The following is a 26,516-nucleotide window of genomic DNA, read 5'->3' on the forward strand; positions in this document are numbered from 1 at the left end:
TGGTCACACTCCTTTTGATGCAGCCCAGGATACGGTTGGCTTTCTGGGCTGCAAGCGCACACTGAAGCTGGCTCATGTTCATTTTCTCATCGACCAACACCCATGAGTCTTTCTCCTTGGGCTGCTCTGAATCTTTGCCCAACCTGTAGCTGTGCCTGGGCTTGCTGCGACAAGCAGTCTTCATCAGTGATCAATGCCACATCTATCAGGGGAAGAGAATATGTTGATGTCTTTTCTGCACTGAATTTTCACTCAGCAGCCCAAGCACTCTGCCAATGGCTCCATCTCAGCTTTTCTCCTTCCTTTGTTTTATTCTATGTGAGAATAAGTACCAATTACATCTGTTTCCAAATAAAAGTGTGCAGTTTGTGTATGATTCTGAGACAGATGTTATGAAAATAAGAATAGTAGTATTTGCCTACAACAGGAATAGGAAATTCTTCAGATGTGGCCTCCTGTTCTCAGTTAAAAGAACTGCTGTGATACTAGGTAGAAAACATGTTTCTTTGGGGTGTAACTTGAGTTTGCACTGAGAATATCTGTTGGTGTTAGCCTGGCCTTGTAGAGCACTGTTAAAATGCAGGAATATTGAATCATCAAAACCTATTCTTTAGGTTTCCTTAAAAAAAAAAATAAAGAAAGACAAAACCCCAAAAAAGCCCCACAACAAAACAACTAAGAAACAACAAAAGACAGTGTTCAATACTCAGATAAACAGAAAAGCTTATATCATTTAACACTTGAGTTTACTCTAAATTGTAATCCCTATTGTATGCACCATCAGCCTTTTCTCACCTTAGAATAACTACATGCTAGTGTTTTCTATAGCCGCAGAGGTGTTCATCGCAATTACTTTGCGATGTGAACACCTGAAAAAGGTATGCAGATTTTCTATTGCCATCTTTAGAAGTTTTGCATATATCAAATAAAAACGCTTTCAGTTGACTCTCTATATATGAAAGTACTTTTTAATTCATTAGCTAAGGTGTTTTCATTATGGCCTTATTACATTTGTATATCTTCATTTAAAACTTTGGTCAGTAATTATATAAACTGCATCTCTGTGTGGACACTGCTTCTTGTAATGAACCATGGCACAGTAAAACAAATCTAATGTAGATGTTCTTTACCTTGCGTTCTTACCAAACACAGGGTTCTGCCTGGGGGGACCATATTACTAGAAGGCCATACATATATTTCTTTTTTAACTGTTATTCTGGGTTTTTATAAAATTGCTAGTTGTGGAGATGGGAGAAGTGAATTTTGGGGGCAGTTATATGACTTTCATGCAAGATTTATTTTAGGGAATATATGCATTTTCAGGACTGCATCCAAAAATAGCATTTTAATCATTGTCATCTGGCTAAGAAGAATTATCCATGTAATTAGTTTCAAATGAACTTGAAAGGTGTTGCTTAACTTGTGTGAATTCCATTTGAAACACAAATAAATACAAATTTGCATTTTAATGATTTTTAGTAATACTCGAAGCTTTAAATACCATTCCAGATAATTTACTTCATATTCAGGCATTTCTTTCAGCTTGCACTTTGGAAAGCAAGAACTGAGGGCTTGAACCCTTTGTATGACTTTTAGATTATGAGGTTCACAGCTGAATTAAACTTCCCTTTGGTTTCTGTATTTCATGGCAAAAACGGGGGGGAGGGAGGTGGGAGGGAGAATAGCTGAGGCTCAGAAGCTATCACTGTTAAAATGACAGGGGCAGGAAAAATTTGGCTTAGAATGGGACACAGATCTAGCATAATGGGGAAAACCCTGCCATTTTTAACAATGTGCAACAGTAAAATATCTGTAGCTGAAGAGGAGAAGGTTGCAACTATTACCTGATTGGTCCCAGAAAATGGAGTGTGGGGTGCAGCCAGTGCATGGAGCTCTTGGTGCTGGTAGTATTTCTCATGATTAGCAAGAACAAGAGAAGGGCATTCCAAATCACCTAACTGGTAATCCTGGTTTATCTGGCAGTGGCTTTCATTGGTTGTAGCAGCCAGAGTTCACTCTGCCCAGGAAACTTCACTACTGGTTGAAAACATCTTGGGTCCACAGGGTCAGCCAAGATTTGTTTCCCTGACCAACGCTCTGTGTTGCCATGGACTGGAAGCTGCATATCCTAATCTCTTGCTAGTCAAGACTGCTTTCCTCTTAAGTCTTCACACATTTTAATTTGAAACCACAACATTTCATTCCCAAAATCATTCAGAATTGCTAATCATTGAAATATTCCTACTTACAACAATGTTTGCAAAACTGTGTGATTCAGAGCAATTGAATTAATCATTAAAACATAGAAAATGTTATACTTCTTTCATATGTATCAGACTCCTAATGTTATGTTTACAGTGGTTTGTACTTAATCCTCTTGAAATCTTTGGAGTTGCTCGTCAAGCGTATGTTAGTTAACACAAGTAAGGATGGCTGAACCTAGCACATCATAATCATAAACACAATGTTCTTGTCAAGTACAATGAAAGAAATCAATCGCTGTGACAATAATTGCTATTCAAAGACAGGGTTTTAGAGAAATATCTGTTCAGTTATTTTTATTTTAGAAGAATTGTACTTGCTTTATAACATGTCAATTAAAATGTGCCCTATTTGCCAATAAAAAGATGGTAGATAATACATCAGAAAAACAATATACGTGCTCTCTTAAGAAACTTTTGCAATGCTAATTTAAAAGCATTAACTTAGATATGAGGGTTGTTTTATTTGCATGTATTGACTTTAAAAAGATTCTGTCATCAGTTGGTTTTTTTTTACTGAATACTATTATTTTTGGTCATGTTTAAAAATACCATAGTATGAAGGAGAAACCTTAATACAGCATAGGAACACTGTTAAGCTGTGTACATTCTTGTGCTCTTAGCAAAGAGAGTGAGACCAATGGGCAGGAGCTATGTGGATCTAGAGGGATATTTAACTAGGGTCTCACTCAGCACAGCAAGGTTCATGTAATGAAGCAATAGTTGCCTGGATGTGAGCAGTCAGTGGTACTGCTAGGCACCTAAATAACCTTATAAGTAATGGGTGCTCTCTGGCTTTGGGTGCTCTCTGTTAGAAGGCAATGTGGACAAATAGGGGATCTGTTCAGTAAAGGGATGCTGAGGACCTGTCACCCACTATATGCATCTTGTCATTTTTTCACTTTGGACTAGCTCTAGTTTAGTTGCCTTGACTGAACGCCCGTTTGTATCTGACTCTGGCCCCCTTCATGAGTCAATATAATGCGTGCTCAGAGTCCCACACAATTCTTAATTTTAATAAAGTTAAAAGGATAATAGCTTTAAGGTAAAGTTTGAGAAAGGGTTTGCTTTCATGGAATATGGAAAGATACTGAATTATTATGCAAATTAGCAGATTAAGTGAAGTCATGAAAACAACGATTCGGGCATGAATGTTTACGTGCATTTTTGGGCATTTTAATTTCTCTTTGCATGTGAAATAATAAGAGAATGAGAACAGAAATAGTAAAGGATGGAACATTTTGGTTTGTTCTGTTTACCTTCTGTTTACAATATTGGTCCTTAAAAGATTTATATTTAATTCATGAAATAGTTCCTTTTACATCACTGTAAAAATAAGTAAATTATTTCATTTTAATGTGAGTAATCTTTTGCTGCAATATATAACAGGCATTAATATGTAATGAAGAAAAAAAGGAATTTTACAGTGTTTCTGTAATGCATTCACAGAGCTTAAGGCACAAATGTGTCATTAATTCATCTAGTCCAACCACACTGACCATTATATTTCCCACATTTTCCCCTGTGTTTATCCCTATAATTTGAGTTTCTTTAAAGATGGTTTGCAGGTTTTGTTTCAATTTGCACATACCAAGCAGCAATGCCTCCACTAATTCCCTTTACCCTTTTCAGTCTTCCTTCTAAATGCACACACACAGAAAACTGTTTCTCAGGTACAGAAAACACTGTCCTCAGCCAGGTCTGTGAACTGCACTAAATATGACCTCTGTAAGTTAAAATTTACTCTGTACATTGCAACAACTGTTATGCATGCAGTAATTACTCCTTGCACTGTCCTCATCTGTGTGCTGTTAAATCAGTAATTCTCATACTACCCAGAGCCCTTCTGGGAAGATCATCTGTCTAGCTTACACCGTACTGCTAGACCCTATACTCTCTTGCAGCCTTTCCCTGGCCGCTTTACTGTATTAGACATAAACTGCTTATGTTCAAGGCTTCTTCCTCTTCAGTTCATCCATTCTCCTATTGTTTATTGTCTCCTACTTAATACTAAGAAGGTGACTTTCCATCAGTCTGTAATGCCCACCACTGGTGATGAACTGCTTTTTTTCAAGCTCGCTTTTTAGTGTTTGTTCCACATGGTTTGAAGGGGCAACTGTGCAAAACTATGTCGTTATTGTCTAGCAGATCATTTCTTTGTTCTAGAGGCTTGCTAATCCTGATAATGTTCATACTGCTGTGGGTTTAAGTGTATTTTAGCATGATAATTGTCTTATTGGGAAGATTTGCATTTATAAGTGCAGAAAGTCATTCACCCTGTACTCTGGGTCAGGGTTTCATAAGCCATCTGCAATTCAAAGGCATCTATCTGTGTATTTGGATGTAATTCAGTCTCAACTGGACAGTTAGAAATAGTTGACCCAGTCCATGACCATGCGGACAAGTCTGTGTAGGCACGTTTATTTTTTTGTACTTCCTGTTCACCATCCATCCATTTTCTGTATCTTAGATTATCTGGTCATTGCAGCATAGTAAAATATTTTTCAGTATATGTAACATTGATTTAGGATAAAGAAAATAAATCATAATAATGTCTGAGTTTAATTCAGATGTGTCTGCTTCCAGCCAGTATTTCTTACTACGCATTTCTGCGCTGGATGAATGAGAGCCTTTGTATTTTCTCCCCACAGAAGCTCATGCACACTATAGGCAAGTCAGCACTTGATCTTTTTGAAAAGCGAGATGATTGAGCTTGCTAAATCATTCTCAGTAAAAGATTTTCCCTAACCTTTGAATATTTTTGGTGAAGCTTCTCTCTATTCTGTCCATATTTCCAAATTCCTTTAAAAACAACAAATCCCAGATTTTCAAGAACAGGGCTGATAGTAGCTGATTTAGCAATACCTTCTAGAGTGATAAATTCATCTTCCAAGTGCTGCTTACTGCTGTGCACCTGAATATTTAAGGTTTTTTTAACCCTTTTTGTTTCCCCAGCAGCAGTTCATACAGAGTTGGTCATTCACACTGAATTCCTAAGTGCTTCATTCCAGGGGAAATGTGTATCTATTGCTCTGTCAATGAGGCCTTGATTCCTTGTTCTCATAAATACAACTTAGCAAGGACTATGTTTAAAAATAAATGAAAATTACTGAAATAGACACAATTGACTAATTGCACACTATGATTTCAGTGCCCTCCTTACCATTAACCTTTTTTTCCCCAATCTCTGTGTAGATGTCTCAGCCATTATATATCAGGATCATCAGAACTGGCTGGATCTAACTCACGGGGAACCTTGCAAACCTGTCTAGAAATTTCATTTTCTGATGTTGGTCCCCTTCTGACAGCTGGCCAATTTTTAATTCATTTATTTTGCATTGCACTGATTTCTGTTTTGACACAATTCACATTTTGCTTTCTTATATCTCTGAAACAAGAAGCAGCTAACTATACTGGGGGATTGCAGAACATCCATTTATGCTTGTCCTGCTTTTATCCTCTTTGCCTGTGATGTTAATGTCTTTGTCATATCTCACATCAATTCCTTATTGTTTCAAACCTGAGAAGACTTTATTTCTACCATTCCACTCCCCTGGCCAAGTTGCATGTACTCCATTGTATCTTATCAGTTAAAATCGGTATTTTTGAGGTGAGGTGATGTGTGCTTCAAGATACAGACATGCTATAGAGTTATGCAGCGGCATTCTGATACTTTCTCTTTTGTTCTTTATTTCTTTTCCAATCCCTCCTAGCATTCTATTTGCTGTTTTGACTGCCACTAGACATTCAGTTGATCTGTTCAAAAAACTATCTGCAATGACTTCAAGACCATTTTCTTGAATGGTAATTGCTAATTTGGAACCCATCTTTGTACACTTGTAGCTGGACAATTTGTTTGGGTTGGTTTTTGTCCTTGTTCACATTGCCTTCAGTTCGTTGGCACTGAATTTCATGCTCTTATTGCCAAGTCAGTCGCTATTGTGAGAGTCTTTGCAGTCAGATTTAATTTTTATTGCCCTAAATAAAGCACAGCCTGGAACCAGGTTAGTTTAACAAAATCTATTTTCTGTGTTTTTCTTTTTGTTAACACAAATTTTGATACTTTTTTCGCCCTTCTGATTATTAAAAAAAACAAACCCCAAACACAGAGAAGAAAGTCAGATCTTTCCTATTTACTAGCCAAGAAACGATAATGCAAAAGTGTTAAGTAAATGTTTCACATTCTCAGTGCTGTGATTTCCAGTGATTTATATTATTTTGTGGGTGTGTGTCTGAAACTTTCATTTCTGAATTTGACTTCACATGTAAACTAAATGATGTTTTGATTGATGGCAGGAGAGTTCAGTGTGTGACCCAGGTCCATTGACATACAGAGCACAGAAGCAATTTGAAGTTTTTCAGCCAGAACCCTGAAGTTTTTTTCTTCTGCTAACTTAAGAGAATTGTTCAAGAAATTAGTAACTGTGAAGGACGGTATTTTTTAAGGAAAGAGATTCAGTTCCTGGTCACAATGAAGCAGTCACACAGCGCAAGGATCTCTTAGTTTCTTGTCTTCAGCTCTTTTGAATGTATTAATCTTTTCCAGATTTCAGGAGCTTTGAGTTCATTGTTTTAAGCAGAGCTGCTGATACTTCCCTAGTTTAGTTTTTTTTGGAAGGACTGTAGAGGAGAAGAGTAAGTGAAATGGCTTAACCTTACTTCATGCACAGCATGCTCATTTATAGCAACATGTCAGTACTGTGATGTTGCCCCTCAGCATCTGTCGCAGTTACTAGGTAGACAGTACACTGTATGGTAGGGAAAACATTTCTGGGAAATAGTATTTGTAAGGAGCTATTGGTTTAAAAATCTTAAGAGATGTTGCTGTGAAACTGGACTAATTCTGGTGGTCAGTGGGTTTTCCTGTGTTCTCGTTTTACCTGGGCACCATATATAAATTCACAGTCAGCTTGTACTTGCTTTCAAAGGAGACTGGAGAAAGGAAGACAGTAGTGTTACTGCATGGATAATGATTACATTTTGTATTTATGCACAGTACTCCTGAATTATACTGCTTCAGGGAATTTGTGGTATTTCCCGTGTTAGTCAAAGAATATAATTTTAAGGCTTTTTGGCAAAAAAATCATGAATGGGTAGTATAATTCAATAGTTGCAGTGCAGTATTAATTGAAAACACTGTGTACAGCAGATGTGCTACCATGACTGACAGGTTTTTCGCACAACTAGAAAATGCAGATACTGTTATAAAGCAGTCTAAAAAATTAAAAGGTCCTGTGACTGCTTTACATTAGGTGTCAAGTTCAGAAGCCTTTTGTCAGTATCCAGAAATTCACCACAAGAAGTTGAGGGTCCTAATCCTGAATGGGCTACATGCTTCAAACACAAAAATATTGTGTTTGATTGTGAACTGCAGAAGTTTAATAATTTTGATTTATTTTTTTTCTCCTTCTGTTTTGTCTTTGGGACTGTAATGTGGACATATTCTTTAAGATGTTTTCGCTGGGAAATTTACCATAGAAACATTCAATATGATAAAACAGACCTATTGTCATGTGCAGTTCTTACACTAATTATACTCATGCATAGTCATCATTCCCATGTCCCAGGAAATTATTCAGAATTCACAAACGGAGAGAAGTATGAATTGATACAAATTTTTGCTGTCCTTCACTCTGTTTTTCCATCTACTAAATGTGGAACATGCAGTGCATGTTTGTTGAGACTGTTGTGGGTATGTAGATGGTTGTAAATGGAGCTTTTCCTGTGCTAATGGAGACAGTAATAGCATTTTATGGAGACAACCACAGCATCAGAGGTGTGCATTCTCTTTTGGCTTTGAACTTGTATGGTTGACTGTTTATCATCTGGTAGAGTTTAGTTTTCCTCTATATTTATGGGGTTTTCCCCACATTTAAATGTGTCTTAATTACCTTTGATACCCTAAAAATATAAGCTTTTTCAGACCATTATGTTACAATTATGTTTTTCTTTTGTAATTGCAGTTGTTTCTTATCCTTACTGCTGGTAGCCGCTGTCGTTTGGAAAATCAAACAAACCTGTTGGGCTTCTCGACGGAGAGAGGTATCAATAACTTTTAAGCTTATTGTAATAGCTTTATCTTTCAGGATAAACTGAGACCTTTGGTGGACAGCCACACCTCCGCTTTTTCCTGTATACATAATTTAAATATCCCTCTGAACTTTTTTCTACCCTGGACTTCTTTCTTCCTGCTGTCAAAAATCAGAGAAATTGCAGAAAGCAAAATTTTCATTGTGGTGGAATATTTAATTAGAACAGAGTATTCCAGTTGGAAGAGACCTACACGAATCATCTAACATGACTACTTCAGGGCTGACCAAAAGTTAAAGCATGTTATTAAGGGCATTGTCTAAATGACTCTGAGACACTGACAGGCTTGGGGCACCAGTCACCTCTGGGAAGCCTGTTCCAGTGTTTGACTGCCCTGTCAGTAAAGATATGCTTCCTTATGTCCAGTCTAAACCTTTCCTGGTGCAGCTTTGAATCATTCCCATGTATCCTATCCGGATACCAGGGAGAAGAGGTCAGTACCTCCCTTGCCACATTCCCTCCTCAGGAAGCTGTAGAGAGCAATGGGGTGACCTCTCAGGCTACTTTTCTCCAAACCAGACAATCCCAAAGTCCTCAGTTCCTCCTCATAGAAAGCTGACCTGCCTTCCAGCCCTTTCAACAGCTTTGTTGCCCTCCTCTGGACACATTCAGGGACCTTCACCTCCTTAATTTCTGGGGCACAGAGCTACACACAATACTTAGGTGAGGCTGCAGCAATGCTAAATACAGAGATAATCACATCTTTTGACAGGCCGGTTATACTGTTTAATACATCCCAGTAGTCTTAATAGTCTCAAAATAATAGTGCAAAAACATTAGGAAGCTGATCACAGGGGATCATACTGTAGTGTCTCAAACTTTGTGGGAAGCTATTTGGAGCTGTGACTGAGGCTGTGTTGTATCAACAGTCATTGGAACGTAGAGTAGTAGACAACAGTCTCTGAGAGTTGCTTATAATATCTTCTTTTTTATTCTCTTTGTTTTGTTTTTTTTTTATTCTAAGCAAAATTCTATCTCCATTAATATCAACAGTTCTGTCATTAAAACCATGGCACAATTGAAGCTCTTCTATAAATATTCATACATAAATTCACCTTACTCTTTTGTTGTCCCAAATATTTGTTCTTATATGTTAACAAATGATTAAACTTAAATGAGATTAAACTTAGGTTATGTGTACTGCTACCCATATCTAGAATGGTTCAGATGATGAGTAGTGATAGTTGTCATATGTAATTTGGTTATCATAAGACATATAATTTTAGACAGGTTTTTTTTCCCCCCTTTGAAGTTTCTAATCTTGATGATTTTGGAAACAACACTTGCTTAAATGTATTGTAATCTAGATTTTAAAAAATACAAGTTTTTCTTTAATTAGTTATTTTTTCTTAGTATACTGGCACTATGAATGTTTAAATAACTTTTAATGTAGTCTACAGTGTATGTAGATATGCTTTAAGAATGCCAGGTAACTAGCACTTTCAACTGTCCCTCACTGAAATTATAGTGTATTAATGTCCAGGTTTAGCTCTGAACTGGTGCTATAAAGAAAAATATATATTATGGTTGTTATTTCATTTAGGTATCTTTTTCTTCAGATGAATATTGTTAAGCGTGTTCTCCCTCTAAGGGCAAGTGCTCATGTGTTTGTTATTACTTGCAAAATACAGATGAAAGTTAAACTGCAGTATTCTATTCAACTTATTAATAGTTCATTTGAGTTTGTCTCAGTACTTATTAATAGGTCTGTGCGAAACTATTGTGACAGAACATAGTAATAGTTTGATTTCATTTACCATGTTAATAAGGATGTTTCTTTGACATGTTTAAGAACAAATATGAGCATATGAGTTTAACAGATCTAGGGAGTCTAATCTGTTTTCTGTTCTTACCTTTCTAGATGTTTGAAATAGAGTATTTTTAATGTAGTCTGTAGGCATCATCCTATGAAGTACACATTATCATATAAAAAGTTTAAGTTTTTCAGATTTTATTTTCCTAATGACATTTCTAAGACTGAATGGAAGCTCATATAAACTCAATGATAAATACAACATAAATATAAATCAGCTTCTTCCGATGAGTAAACCAGAAAGAAGTACATGGTAACTGGATTAAAACTGAGGTCCATGCTTCAGTTCTGATCCGTGGTTTTTCTTGAACTAGAGTAATATATCTGTCTCCCATTCAAAAATGTTCTTTGTTTAATTTCAAAATCACATGAGTTTGTATATCTTCCTGTTTTAAATGAGGTATGAAACAGTACCTAGATTGTGGCAGCATTATGAAATGTAAACGTTTAAGCAAATCCCCTTTATTTTCAGTCTCTTATTGCACATCAGTAGCAGTTCATGTCAAACACAAATTTTCCATAATGTTCCCCATAATATTTTCCTCTACTCTAGATCAGAGAATTTGTTTTTATAGGCAGCATATTTTATAAGGCTTTGGAATGAAGTGTTACAAGTAAGTGGTATAAAAAACGATACAAGTAGTAGGCAATCTATTGTTGAAAAGCATTATTAAGTACCTCCTTTTAAAGCCCACCCATTTAGCAGATAAGTTTTCCATCTCTTTCTCGTTCTGAAAGACAGGAATGTTTGACTCTGTAGATGTTACCTCCATTACGGACACAAACTGCACTAAGAAGGGAAATATAACAAAAACACAAACAAATATGAAAAAACATGCTGTTAGCTGTGCATCCATTTATTGTTCGTCCCAATCTGTTTTCCCCTAGAGGAGGAAAAACTTTACTATCCAGTTCTTGTGATCTTTTAGTAATGAATTTTATCAGGCTGTTGAGGTAAGCAAATAATTTGTTGAAGTTTTCATAGACTTCTATGTGTAGCTGAAAATTCAGAACTTTGTCCTTTTTTTGCCTTCTGACTTTAATGCTTGGCTAAATTGGGTCATTATTGATTCCAACGTGAATGTAGCATGGCCCAAATGCAGCACAAAGCAAGAGCAAGTTGTTTGCCCTGTGTAGCGGGAATGTCTCAATTTTCCCATTAATTCAGAAATTCACTCTCCAGTTTCTTTCCTAATTCACTGCTCATTGAGCAGATATTTACTTTCCACTGCTCAGAGCACTGACCGAATCTTACCGAGCAGTTCATTTGAATTTAGGCTCTGTTATATATACATGTAAGAAACTAGGTTTAATTTTTTTATATATATGAAAACCAATCGATAGTGTCTTCCAAAAGACTAACTGATGTTTGTCAACACAATTTAATTTTCCTTTTCCCATATTCATTGGTCTTTTGATTTCATTAGTTGAAATCATTCTTCCCTAAGCCAAGTCTTTGAGTTTTGGTATATTTTTTTACTCACACAAAATTTTGGTTCTCAACTTTTTCCTGCTTACATTGCTGTCTCTTAAGATACACTTTATCTTAGACTTTTTGAACATCTGTATTTATACTTTTAACTCCTGTCTGAGCTTCTCTTCTTTCCTGCCTTCTTAAGAGCAAGAGACAGCAGATAGACTCTCACCTTATACCATCAAAGTTATTCATCTTCTGCACTGAAAGAAAATGGGAAGTATCATTCCTTTATTTCATAGTTTTAAAAAGATCAATGCAACTTTGAGCAGGAAAACGTGAACAACCTCCTGCCTGGTATCCCTTGACACCTTCCATCACCGATCCCTCACATGGATCAGCGACACCTAAAAAAAGGCCTTAAGAAAGGCTGAAGTAACAATGTGAAATATTGCGCATGTAAGAGAGTTTGATCCTTGAAAGCAATAATGCAGAGTATCATGAGATGATTTCCAAAGTGGTATTATAATGGCACTGTCTTTCTTGAGAAAAAAAAAACAGAAGGAATTTGCAACATTCTTGTGGGTACCAAACCTCAAGTTCCTACTTAGAGAGCAGGATAACATTTGCAGGTAAGCATGGAAATTCATGTGTGAGTAGAATAAGGGCAAGATATATTTGTTTGTCAAACAAGTTTAAGTAGTTCCTAAGTGTTGCAAAGTTTAGGAGCAGAAAAACATTTTTTTACAAGTCTTACACTACATAAAAAGATCAGATACGTACTCTAGGTTTTAATCTCTCATCCTTCTTTTTCCTTCAGAGGCTTATAAATCTTTCTACCAAGACCTTTCTTGGTGAAATTTCACTTGTTAGTTCTCTGGATGAAAAACGGAGAGCTGTCATTCTCTCCCAAAAGATTTGTTAGGCTTCTTGCATTTTTATACCCGGAATTCACCCAAGAGCCCATCCATGAAGTTTCAATCTGACTCCGTTTTCCTTTTTTAAACAGAAAAAAGATATATCACTCAGATTTACTAAATAAGAAAATTGAAGAGAATATTATTTGTTGTCTCTGCATGTTTCATATCTAAAGTATTCATTCAATTTTCTATTGCGAATGGTACAAGAGAATCTGTTCATAGATCATTTTACTGAAAAGCTTGATAGGTTGCCTGCCAGTTTTGTAGTGGTTCAAAGGTTTTGCCTCATGAACTTCTTCTGATTGAAAGGCACCACACTGCAGATAAAATTTGCATCCAAATGATTTCGTATTAATAGTGTGTTGAACTCTTCTTTTTGCTGACAAGATTACACTGAGGTCACTAACAAATTCATACAGATGGGATTATAAACCACGCAGCTTCTACTTAAGGTATTTTAGCAAAGTATTTGTCCTTCATAAGATAAAGCAGTTGCTGCTCAGATACACTTTGTACTATTTATTCAGCCAGTTGTTTTAAATAATTGTTACCTTTAATCCAAAAGCATGCAGTCATTGATCTACCTACAAACTTCTCCCCTACCTCCCAGACACACACAAAATACATCTGTTTGCAAATACTGAGTGTTGTTATATAAAATCATAGAATGGTTTGGGTTGGAAGGGACCTTTGAAGGTCATCTAGTCCAAAAGCGCCTGCAATGAGCAGGGGTATCTTCAGATAGACCAGATTGCTCAAAAGCCCCATCCACCCTGGACTTGAATGTTTTTAGGGATGGGGCAGCCACAGTTTCTCTGGGCAACCTGTGACAGTGCCTCACTACCCTCATAATAAAAGGTTTCTTCCTTATATCTTATCTAAAGTATTCATTTGTGTATATTGTATTGGTCAGTTAGTTAAAATGCAGCCTTACATCTTTTCTTTAGAAAATCTCCTTTCTTACATATTATAAATACACACTAGAAAGCTTGCATATCTTAAAAAGCTGCCATAGAGTCTTGTTTCCACTTTCCACTTCCACTAGAAGTCTCCTGAGCAATGAGGAAGTAATGCATGATTGCATATTTATATAACAATGTTTGAAAGCATGAGTATTATATGTGCAAAGTGCTTGCCTAACATTAAAGGTTAATGTCATTCCTTTATAGGAATGTTCATATCTATATATAGCATTTCATTATACAGTCAGCTGTGTACCATTTGCCTGTCTGACAAGATAGCATATACAGGCATAAAAGCATGGAGTTAGAGATTCCTTGCTTTTCACAGTGTGTAGGTGCCTAACAAGTTGCTGCTTCATTTTATTTAATAAGCTTATGTTTGTTTAAAAAAAACAACACACCTTTCTAGCCTTAATTTTAATATCAGGGTAGTTTCATTCTCTTGAATATTCAAAGATTCTTAAAAACATGCAAATGAAACTGAAATAGACTTCTTAATAACAGCAATAAGTCATGTAATACCTTTAGGCTCATTTCTATGGTAACCCTAGTAAGAACAAGAAAGTTCAGTTATGTTGATAGTGCTAATGAATGTACATAATATGTGAATTTCAGCTCGAGCTTTTTTCCTTTATAATGTAATGACACTTGTATTTTTAAAGTATTCCTTTTAGAAACAGCAATAATGGCTTTTGGTGAATGTAATATTGCTTATGGAATGCAACATGTTTAGTTTAGCAATATTAATATAGATAGAATATGATGCATTCTTGAACAACACCCTTTTGAAGGAGCAAAAAGAATACTTTGGTTCATCTATGTGTTTTAGTGTGGGCAAGGAACTACCAACAGTGGATATAAGGAAACCAAGAAATATTAATACATATAATTAAAGTACCCTGAAGCATTATATTATTCATGTTTGTAGGTGTTTACAGGGTTATATGCTTTATGTTTAAAAGTTGTTAACCTCACAGATCTCTTTTTTGGTAACTTCTTGTCTGTTGCTTAGCAAGTATCTTGTACATCTATATGTACTTACTTACTCATAGACTGTGTGAGTAATCCTACTGAAGTCAAAGCAGCTATTCATAGGACCAGAATTTCAACTTGTTACATTGGTTAAGCTCTTCTGAAATCAGTTGAGTTATGACTGCTTATTTCAACTGGATTTAGTTTGATTGAGGATAACTGGGGCATTTATTTCAGGCTGACATTTTCTGAATTCTCTCCAACTTGAAATTTAGGCTCCTCTTTGAATGAACCTTTCAAGTGATATGCTAGTTAGTTGACACTAGATCTTGTATCAGGACTCCCTCTGCAGTCAGTCAGAGACACTTGCAAATGACAACTCTTCCCACCCAATTTTCTGTGTTCCTTTTGATACTGGTGGGATGACGACTTGTTAAGGATATAAATAACCCAGTGAGTCAATTCTCCTATATTGAGAGTTAATCTTTCTTTAATTTTGTAAAATTGAGGCTTTACTTATCATACTGTCACTTTGTAAAAATAAGTGTCTGATTGCTATATTAGCACTGCTCACAACATGCTTATTCTCTGTAAGGAGAAGTATGAAATGGTATCAGTGACAGACTCAATATTGTATTGGAAATATTTTTTGGGGGGTGGTGAGTTAAACAAAGTTGATCTAATGGAGATATCTCAAAACATCATACAGTGTTAAAAGGCTTCAGTGAGCCTTGAGAGTAGGAGCATGAGATTGAAGAGCATATCTTAGTTATTGAAGGCTGTGTTGCTCTGGCCAAAGGCCCTTATCCCAGGAAATAATCTTAGCTGTCTTGTATCAGCTCAGCTTACTGAATTGTCATCTTCAGCAGAAATTCACTGTGACCATGACTTCCTAGAGCTGATCCAAGTTTTATTTAGGCCTCACACACTTATAAACCTCTGTGCCCTTTAGGGAGATGTCATGGCCTATGGAGACAGCTATCTGTGGGAATAGTGTTAAAGTAGTATGTAGTACGCAGACTGGAGGAAATTAACTATACTAATAAAATCAATGGGGAGGTAGACTAAAAACAGAAGCCAGATTATCCATCAAGTGAAAACATTCCTTTGAAAACAATGTAAACCCTGAAACATGGGATAAGTATGTTGAAACACAAGAAGTAGTGATCTGGTTTCTTTTGCAGACCTTCCCTTTCATGAGTTTATCAGTTTCATATGAAGACAGGCTGAGAAAGTTGGGGCTGTTCAACCTGGAGAAGAGAAGGCTGTGTGGAGACCTCATAGCAGCCTTCCAGTATCTGAAGGGGGCCTATAGGGATGCTGGGGAGGGACTCTTCATTAGGGACTGTAGTGATAGGAGAAAGGGTAATGGGTTAAAACTTAAACAGGGGAAGTTTAGATTGGATATAAGGAGGAAATTCTTTCCTGTTAGGGTGGTGAGGCACTGGAATGGGCACTGGAATGAGCCCAGGGAAGTTGTGAATTCTTCATCCCTGTCAGTGTTCAAGACCAGGTTGGACAGAGCCTTGGTGACATGGTTTAGTGTGAGGTGTCCCTGGCCATGGCAGGGGGGGTGGAACTTGATGATCTTAAGGTCCTTTCCAACCCTAACTATTCTGTGATTCTATGATTCATCTTAAAATCATCCTATCCAAAGGAGGCATTTATAAAAGCTTACTAACAGATCTGTTTCTTCATTCCACAAAAAGTCAGGTGATAAAGAAGATAACAGATGACAATAGATTATGCAAAGAAAATTGTGGGCCACTTCTCTTTATTTAAAAAATAAATGAGGGAACACATAAAGTAAGTGGGTGTTCTGGTTATATCTGCATATGACCAGGAGAATAAATTGTTTGCTTTTCTTAACATAATAACCAAAGTTTCTTACATTTGAATAGTGTAGTTAACCTGAAGAATCCCAAAAGACAATAATCACAACAAATTAATTTGTTTTATGTGATTCCTGAGTGTATGCATGGAAGGAAGGATGTAGTTATTAGTGCTGATAACAGTACTTTAAAATTAGTAGTTGCAGTATTCTGCTCAGTAGCATTTATTATCAAAGAGATTTCTAAATGTTAGTATAAAATACTGCTGGAGATACTTACTAATTACTGCTGCCTGTCAGAGGCCTGGTTAAATCTTGCAAGTGTACTAAGTTAAGCTTTCAAGCTAACAAAAAGGTAAAATTAAGGCTGTTTAAAAGAAAGTGAGAACTGGCCAAAATGAAAAAGACTGTGAGACAACTGGCAACTTGGCAGAGCTTAAGGAGCCTTTGAGCTGTATGGTGTGAAAGGTTTCCATGGGACTAGTTGTAAACATAAGAGCATTAGGAGAATTATTAGCGAATTACCTGTCAGCAAAAAGCAGCAGACAGTGAGAAAGGCAATCCTTACCAGGGGCCTTGGGACGAGGCCAGATAACTTCTTTTGAATTTGGAGAATAGTCACTTGGATTGTTTCCACAGTGTTAAAGGAATGAGGATGCTGAATATGTTCTTTGTAAATGAAGAGGATTGCACCAAAACAGATGATTCATTTTTGACTCTTAACAAAAACAAAGGAGCAGGTGTTGAATATTGGCCCGAAGTGGTAAGATTCTTCCTTACATTTGTATTTCCTCTGTGTTTGCACTATAGTGTTAATTTTTTGTCCCTTGTTAAAACACAAAACGAATCTTTCATTCTGCAAAGGCCTGTAAGAAGGAAATGAGTGGATTTAGGTGCAAACAACAAAAAAGCTCAGAAACTTGGAGGAACGCTGCTGTGAAGAGGAAGTGAAAAGGTTTGAGGGTTTACAGTAAAAGCTTTTTGAGGGAAAGGCAAATACTCCTCTCTAGTTCCTCCTTTGCTTTTCTTAGAATTGGGAGCAATTTTAGTAGTACTGGGTAGACAACTTTTGCCCAGGTGAGTCACCTGCAACAGGGGTGGTATGAAGGAAACTAAGAATTGTCCTTCCTCCAAAGAGCAGCGAAGCAACTCAAAGTCGGAGACAGTATATAGCCCAAGTCCAAAATATGTATAGTTCCTCTCTCTTGTTCTGCCCCTCCTTTCTACCTAAACTTCTGTTTATTTACAGTCAAATGATAATCATGTCTTCTAAAAATTGTATAAAACATGGTAACAATAATTGTGATTGCTTTTGATATATGGAACATTTGCTACTGGACTCTTGACAACTGATGTCAATATTATTGACGGTCTTTCACAAATATATCTGCCTCCACCAATGTCCAACTTCTCCTTGCAAATACATACATAGGAATTTTTTCAGAGCTGATTTTTAGGTGCATTTCTGTATGTGTGCAGTTGAGTAGCAGTAAAGGATTACTACCATGCCTGAATAAATTCCAAAGTGTTTGCATGTCACTTTGCCCAGCATTGCAAAGTACGTGCCTTATAAAATAACTACATTGGCCTTTTTCTTCTGTTAAAGTTAATATTGATTTTATATGCAATTATTTTTTCTTTCTTAAAAAAGCCCACAATTTTAAGGCATTGATTTTCTTATATGCGAATGTCTTCCTGCTAAGATCAGAGCTTTAATAATTTTCAATGCAAAGCAAACGCAAATATCGATGCCACTGGAAATTGCTCAACTTCACTAATTTAATTGGTCTCTCTGAGTAGTATGCGTTCAGTGCTGTGAATGTCAGTATTGTTGCTATCAACAAATCCTGTGGGGAACTTGATAGATATTTGTAAATGCAAATGTTCCTTGGTACCATACCTCTGTGTAAATGGTGGCTGGGCTGTTCAACCTTTTAGGTTTCTCCCCCTTCTTTGGGTAGGAAATAATGGTGACAAAATTTACATATGTATGCTTTTATTTATGGAGGACCCTGCAAATGCAAAGTAATAGTAGAACCTTGGCTTGGAAAAAACAATCCCCCAAAACTTTTAGACATGGCTACAAAAAGGTAGATTAGTTATTCTTTCTCAAGGATATAATAATGCACTGTTTATCCTTCCTGGGGCTGTAGTTTTTATTGCTCCAACAGTTCACAAACAATAGCTGAGAGTTAGTGTGACTTGATATAATAAACTAAGCTCATTACATTCATTTTCAACAGATAATTAATAATTAACATATAACCTTTGGCTTTCCTTTTATCTTCAAGTATTGACAGAAGTCATATAAAAACATACTATGTGTGGAAAAACTGCTTTGAAATGCAAAATTTAATTAAAATTAATGTAATGTTATTTTAAGACAGTTGTATAGTAGCAAGAGTACTATGGGGAATATGAATATTTGAATAGACCATTATTTCTACCCATGCTGTTCAATTTATACACAATTAATTTCTGGAAAAGAGAATGCCACTTGATATTTTGCTGGGAATTTATTGGATTGAGCGCACCATGGCAGTTAAATTGTAATATCAGTAAATTTCTCTAGCCTGCTTTAACAATCAATTGACCCACATGCAATTAGCAAAAATTAAAGCACAGTGAGCCCTGTAGCTTGACATTTTTTTGGCTTTCTGTGCTCCAGATACATTTTGAAAATCCCAGTTAATTAGATTTATCATATCTAAATAGCTGTAGTTTCTCAGTCTTTTACATTTGTGCAGCCATGGCCAGAAATACTACTGGGAGAGGCAGGCAAGGAATAGCATGTCCCAGTCAGGAGAAGTTTAGGTTTGGAAGACAGTCATTTCCTTACTGGTGTTACAGGTGCCCTTGCGCAAGTTGCTTTGCTACCTGGGCCATCCTTTTCCCATCTGTAGAATGGGATCAGTTGTACAGGTGGTCTTTATATGCTTTTCATTAAAGATGCTGTTGCTATTAATTGGGAGACCTTATTTTTATTACTGTTCTGCTTCATTCTGCAGTAATCCTGATTGCCCCTAGGCAATTTATTTAGGTATCTGTCCATTTAGGCAGGAAAAGTGAGTGAAATGGACACTGGATTTCTCTCTTAATTTTTGTCTGGGTGCCTTACTGCTAATCAGAGTGCAAACATGTTGTGAATACAGTCTGTTATTTTAATGTGTTATATTTAATACCTATTTCAGTATTTGATAAAATACATTGTGAAAGTATGAAATATCTCATGTATTTCATTTTCAGCGTAATTAAAACCAGTCACCCATTTCTTAGGTATTTATGCTGTTCTGTTATACTGATTCTACTGCACTACTTCTTACCTACCATAATAATTTATGCTTTCACAAAATTAATGAATAATACTTCCAGAACAGTAGGAGCATGTTGCAAAAATATCACACCAGTGCATTTGTGACCCCCATGCAAGTATCAGACACATAGCATTTTGACTTAATACCATAAAATAATCCTGAACTTGTCCTCCTGCCCATTCACATGGAAAGCAAGTCCAGATTGTTAGTGTTGTTAACAACTAAATCAACCATGCATGAAATGTCCGAGTTTCACCTCTGGTTAGAGCATCTAGTATACAGGAAGCTCATAGAAAGCAATGAACATAAATCATTTTGGTAGAAAGGGAGGAAAAGAGGAGCCAGAGAATTAATCGATTTGCAAAACCATCTTTCAACAAAATCTAAGCTGTTTGCAAGCACCTGTAAAAAAAAAAAGGAGATTCAAAGCATAGACGTTTTTTCATGAACCAAATAACATGAAAAGAATATGCTTCTCTTCCAAGGTAGGATAAAAGTCCTTTTGAATGGAGGGGAAATCTGATGCTTGTTCCCTTTGGCATTATAAAGGCTTTAAAATGTCTATCACATGATATTTAATAGGTAAGGCAAGGAACCATTGTCATATTACATAGCTGTAGAAGAGGTACAAAACTGGTCAGAAAAACATACTTAAGTGTTAGTTATCTGTAAAATGAGGTGTTAACTACATGTTGACTGTAGTTAACTGCATTAAGTCAAAGATTTGGCCTAGCTTTAGAATTTGTCAATGTTTTGATTAAGGACTTAAGTCATACAGATAGAGAATACATGTATTAAATTTGCAGATACTAGAAGCTGGGTCACAAGTATGTTGCAGGCAGTATTAAACTTCCATATGATCTTTAAAAATTGGAGAGAATATCTGTGCTGGTGAACGCAAACTTTTTCCTTGTAAAAATAATCATCTTCACAGCAATAGCATGAGGAAAAAAAAACTGATTTTGCTTCAGTTTTACTAAACTGATCAATGGCTTAGGAAGGTTCACAAGCTGAATGTTAGTCACCAGCTACCTAGTTAAAAATAAAACAGTAGCTTACTGACTTGCATTGATAGAAGTAGTAACTCTAAGACATGTAAACTTTGTGCTTTACTGAGTATGGCTTTAACTGGAGCATCATGCCTAGTTTTGACATTCTGATTCAAACAGTGCATTGAACATTTAGAAATATTCAGAGCATAGCAACTGGAAAGTATGGCTGTTATAGCTGTATACTTTGAAAGAAGAACATGGAGAGATGAGGTAACAGCCTTGAAGTTAGGGAATGGAATAATGCGCTTGTTCTATCTGTGGTAGAAGGGACAAGTGAGGCACCTGTGTTGCAGCAAAGGACATTCAGATGACACAACGAAATGATAATGATGAGGGTAGTGTAGTTCTGTAATAGAATGTCTTAGAGATTCTGAAAACCCTGTCAATGAAAGCCATTAAAAGTGGGCTAGGCAAATATAGGACAGAAATCAGAAGACATAGTGATGTCTTTTCAGGAGGGTGAGTGGTCTCTTGATAGTCTTCTGTCTTTTAACCATATGTTCTTAGGATTAAAAAAAAACCCCAAACAATGAGAGGTATTTTGTACATACCAGTAGCATTTTTATTTCATAGAATTACAGAATGGTTTGGATTGGAAAATACCTTTAAAGATCACCTAGTCCAACTCCTGCTGACACAGGCAGGGACACCTTCCACTAGACCAGGTTGCTCCAAGCCCCATCCAACCTGGCCTTGAGCACTGCCAGGGATGGGGCAGCCACAGCTTCTCTTAAAGTGCTTATTGCTAGGTGAGGTGAAGTTACAGCAGCATGTATCTGTAATAGTGCTGAATGCTAACTGCACTTCCTCATTAAAGACTATTGTAAAATCTACATGAATTTGATATTTATAATTGCATTGCAAAGCTGTGTCCCAGATGATGATAAAGGCAAGTAATCTTCCAGAAGTTCAGTTGTGTTTCCATTGAAAAGTCTGTTTAGTAGGTTTCTTCTTTATAAATCTTATGTGCATAAATCCAGCCTTTGATGTTATTGATGTCATGTCCTGTGGTTAAAACTTGCAAAACCTAGGATACTAGAAAATAAGGATCAAAATTAGTCCCTTACATTTCATATCATTTAAGTCTGTGTCTTTTGACTTCAGTACTTGCAGGTTTTGATTTCATGAATTGACTGAGACAGATTAGTTGTTCTGGACCTATCATCCCTTCATTTTGCAGTTCTACTGGCTTCTATGTAAGAGTGGTGAGCAAGGCAAGAGAGTGTATTTGAGATTAGAACGAAAACCATGCTCAGATAAGAAATCGAGCAAGTATTTTATTGTTGTGTTTGAATTTTACATAATTCTGTAATGCGTAATTTGCTGTTTTTCGGGCTCTCCTTTAGCTTAAACAGTCTCACCAGTATTCTGGAATACACTACACATTTTTGTACAGCAGCACTGTTTAACATATGGACAGAATTTTTACCAAAGGTAGAATAGTACATCCTTATGAATCATTCTTCTTGCTTTCCTGTATCCCGTGACAGATGTTTTATCTATCCTGTAGATGGAAAATATATTTGTACTACTTTCAGAATAGCTTGTTGTTTGCTGACATGAAGCTAACATAATTTAAGCAAACTTTCTTCCTTTAAATGGTGAATCATTTAAACAAAACCTTTGGCTTTCCTTTTATCTCAAATAATTGATACAAATTACATAAATTCATACAATTTGAGGAAAATTCTTTCAAATGCAAATTGTTGTTACAATAAATATAATGTTAATTTAGGATGTATGTGTTACAGAAATATAATGTTTGGGACATCATCAGTATTTAAATATGCTGTTAGTTTTTTGAGTAATAATAGTTTTGAGTAAAAATAATTTTGAGTAAAAAATTTGGATCAAGCACAGTGTGACACAATAGCTAAATTATAGCTCTATTAAATTGCTTTAAATTCTTTTACAAATTGAAATGCATTCACATAGCAAAATAATAAACCACCTACAATTTGCTTTTTATTTTGTTTTTCATATGTCTAGTTACAAAGCTGTTATTAATTGGAAATAATACTATGGCATAGAAGCTATTACAAAACACCTTTTTTTGACAAAGATATTTATCAACAGGCTGAAAATACCTCTTTTAGTGGAAGGCAAGCAGCTTCATTTAGATTAAACTTTTTTGATGGAAGTGGCAAGTAAGTACATATTTCTAACATAAAGGAATAAGGTGATTTAGCTGGATTGCTGGCAAAATAGGATATTAAGAAATATAGTCTAGCATCCCAGCAGTAAATAGGTTTTCCTAGTAGTTGATACAGTCAAAAATTCACTGTCAACCTGTATAAAGTTCTCATTCATAGCTAAGACTTATGGACAAGAGTTTATATCTCTCTATTTTGCTAGCATCTCGCTCAGGTCACTCTCATATCGTAATTTTGGAAAAGTTTCCACTATCTTTGAAGGATCTTTCTCTAATCCAAATATTTTATGGGATGCTATTTCTGCTGCCAGGCTTTGCTTTTTCATTGCATCCCAATTCTTTAGCTCTACAAGTGCCCATTTGCTGCTCAATCCTGCAGTGTTCCTACATCCAGTACAGATATACACAGTTTATGGGACTTCTCACTCCAAGAGGGAGGGAAGTATTGTCTGTTTGTTGGGGTTATTTTAATTCCTTTTTTCTCTTTGATTCTTTCCAACATGAGCTGCAGGATGTATCTGAAAATACTAGCTTTGTTTTTTGCCCCCTAATGGAGTGCGTCTTCAGGCAGCCAGTTGTCATGCAACACTGTCATACCATTTTGCTCAGTGTCCTTCAGGTAGGAAAGCAGTGTTTACAAAATGTTTCTGTCATCAGAGATTCAGCTTCCTGTAGGCTTACTCCCTCTGTTAGCAGCTTGGGATGGAGTTAGTTTCAAAAGCTTTATTTACTGGACTGCTACCCCCCAGTTGAAAAACCTACTTGAAACTGAGGTCTGTAAAATACATATTAGTGATATTTGTAGGAAATAAGTTGCATTTTTTACATTTCACATGAAATACATTTACTTGGTCCTCACATTAGTTTGGTATGAGAGCTCATTCCTATTTTCCTCAAGGCAGTGTTTTCCCCAGAGTCCATGATAAGGGCTGGCCTTATCTACTCATCAGTGCTGTCGTATTACTGTCATGAAATCAGATACAATAAAGATTTTCAAACTGTATATAAACATTCTCCTGAAGAAAGTATTAGTTATTGCCAGTTTGTTCTGCTTTGTGGGATAAGGTAGCCTATAATATCCTGCACAGAAAGCGTGTCTAGTTTGCCGTAATAAAATGGCACAAGTTGGCAATGAGCAAATAAGGAATATGCAGGTATAACTGCAGCTACATTGAATGCTTTTCCTAGATATTCTAGGAGGCAAACTAAAATTTTAAATACATAAATTTGCTAGAAGGGAAATCCTGTAGAAGCTATTACTGATTTAGTGGGCTTAAAATTTTACCTTTAACAATTATTTTAGTTGCTCTAATGTGTATAGTGTTAGGCCCCATCATGGTGTTGTATAGAAGCCTTCTGGCCTCTGAAGAATGTTGAGATATGCAAGCACTGCAATATGGTGAAGTGTGCATGGAGACTTCATATTGCATCTGTTCTGTACCTACCTCTGCCATTCTTTACATCAGGTGGGTGTGATTGCTTTGAAGAATCTAACACAGTTCATAGTGCAGCCCATTCCCAAACACTAATTTTACTTTAAGCAAGAAAAAAACGTATTCTAAAAGTTTTTTGTTTTTTTTTTAATTTTTGGAGGGCAGCAGATTATTTTTTAATCATCTTCTGTTTATGATTATCTTTGATTTTCACCCCTCAGAGTGCCATAAGATCAGCTTTTGATCTTCATGCATTCTTAAAACAATCCAGTAATTAAGTGAAGAAAGGGAAAAAGTACCAAAGTAAAATTGTTTATGAAAGCTAGTGAATCAAATGATAAGTAGGTTTGATTTTATTATTTTTTTATATCTGATTAAATTAGAATGATGTTTTGGCTCAAAAAATTTACACTGTGACAGTGCCCCTCATGCTCACATGAAAGTTTGTCAAGTGATGCTTATGTGCTTTTGATAATAATGAAAAAAGTTCTGAAGTTCTGGAGAGTTTCCTTCCCATTTTAGCTGTTGAGCATATTTAATATGTCTTATTAATGTACAGTTTCTTCTTCTAGATGAATGTTTGTTGAAGAGTAAGTGAAGGTGCCTTTGATGTTGAATGGCTGGTGCATGTGATAACAAACGAAGGAATAACTTGTGCAAATTCAACTTCAATCATGTGTTGCAGTAGGTCGTTGTTATATGTATGCGTACTTAGTACAAGTCTCTGGAGAGATTGTGTGGCTATACACATTGGAGCTCACTGGTTAGATAAGAAAGAATTAGATCTTCCTCGTGTCTTAGGGAGTTTGTGTTCATACTTTTATTCAAAATGGAAACTGATCCTTGATGAAGTGGTGTGCTGTTTGGATTTAATATTTTAACAAACAGAAAATAATACTAAAAAGCATTAAAAAAAAATCACATTTATTGTACTGCCATGATCTTGGTGCCATATGTTCTTAGTTCTGTGTGGATAGTGTTAGGCATTCAAGGGAGAAAGTTAGAGCTATCTGGAGACATTTGTTATGGTGTCAGTAATGTTTACACCTGTACATTATTCTGGCACTATCTGTTCAGTGTTTATTGCTTCATGGGGGATGCCTTTGATGGCTGGTTAGGCACTGCTGGCGCATATCTGAAAGCTGGGATGAAGAATGTTCCTGAAGAAAACAAATTGGCGCAATCAAACCAAGAACAGTTGGATACTGACTTACTGCCAGAGACCTGCAAACACGACCAGTACCCTAGGGTGACAGCCAGGGGAGACAGGGTGACCCCAATGTGGGCAGTGCCCTCACCCACAGGGCACTGTCTCAAAGGGGCTGAGCCTGGTGGGGCAGACCTGGGTGGTGGAAATGGCCTCAGTGATGAGCCAAATCCAGGGGCCATCCAGGGTGTCCAGGCTGATGAACAATGGCTCAGGGCCAGACACAGGGCTGGAGACAAGGCTAAAAATGGGTCCAAATCATCCGGCCAAAAGGCTCATGGCGGTTAAGATCTCCTTGTTTCCTTGGATCCCTGACACCCTTCACATTGTTGCTATGTTTTTAGACACAAGGAAAGCTATGGGTTTTCAAGTATATAGTTTTTGGGATTGTTTGGGATTTTTTATTTTTTTTTAAATAGTGTTACTTTTCTCTAGAAATATTTCTGTTTTGTGTTGTCATGCTATAACAACACTACTTCCATGTTTAACTGTAATTTAGTCATACCTGGTATTTTGTTATACAAATGTATGAATGCACCACTTTCCCAGAGAGCTTCCAGAAATAAAAAATAGCTATGGCAAAGCTTTATCATGAGAGGCTCCTCCATGTAAGTGACAAACTTGTTCAGTTCTATTCATTTTTTGTAACATTAGTCTCTGCCAGAAAATACAGGAGATGTTGCAATAAGCATATTAATTCATCTTATCTTTCTTTCCTTGTCCTTCTGATTTTGATTGTATAGTTGTTATCTTTGATTTTTCTCCCCTCTTCTCATTCCCTCTCACATCACATACATCAATTTCTCCTTTCTGTTATTCATCGTTAGTTGTCTTTTCTATTTTGCTAGTACTTGAATATGCTCTTATGAAACACATCTCAGCTGTGTTATGTTTTTGTTAAAATTGGCACTTTTAAAAGGTTAGGCCTCTGCCTTTTGGCTGTTATACTTGAACTCAATTGTCACAATGATTTCTCTAGATTGATGACTCTTTACAGAAAGCACTGCTTTTGCTTGAGTGCATTGCTGGTACATAATAATCATTAAAGATTAAACTACCTCTTGACTGTCAAAAACACCACACAAAAGGTTTAAG

General features: G+C 36.3%; 1 protein-coding gene across 1 annotated transcript in view; it reads left to right on the plus strand.

The window, feature by feature from the left end:
- The window catches only part of ATRNL1 (attractin like 1), a 507,635-nt gene that overhangs the window by 271,380 nt on the left and 209,739 nt on the right, over positions 1-26,516 (plus strand). The window contains exon 26 of the mRNA XM_061372770.1: positions 8,225-8,303. Within this exon, the coding sequence (XP_061228754.1) occupies positions 8,225-8,303 (79 nt within the window). The remainder of the gene's footprint in view (positions 1-8,224; positions 8,304-26,516) is intronic.

The sequence above is a fragment of the Neopsephotus bourkii genome, unplaced genomic scaffold, assembly GCF_033783945.1.
Source record: "Neopsephotus bourkii isolate Nb327-2 ecotype Australia unplaced genomic scaffold, CSIRO-AGI_Nbou_v1 NB_1615, whole genome shotgun sequence".
NCBI classification, from domain to species: Eukaryota; Metazoa; Chordata; class Aves; order Psittaciformes; family Psittacidae; genus Neopsephotus; species Neopsephotus bourkii.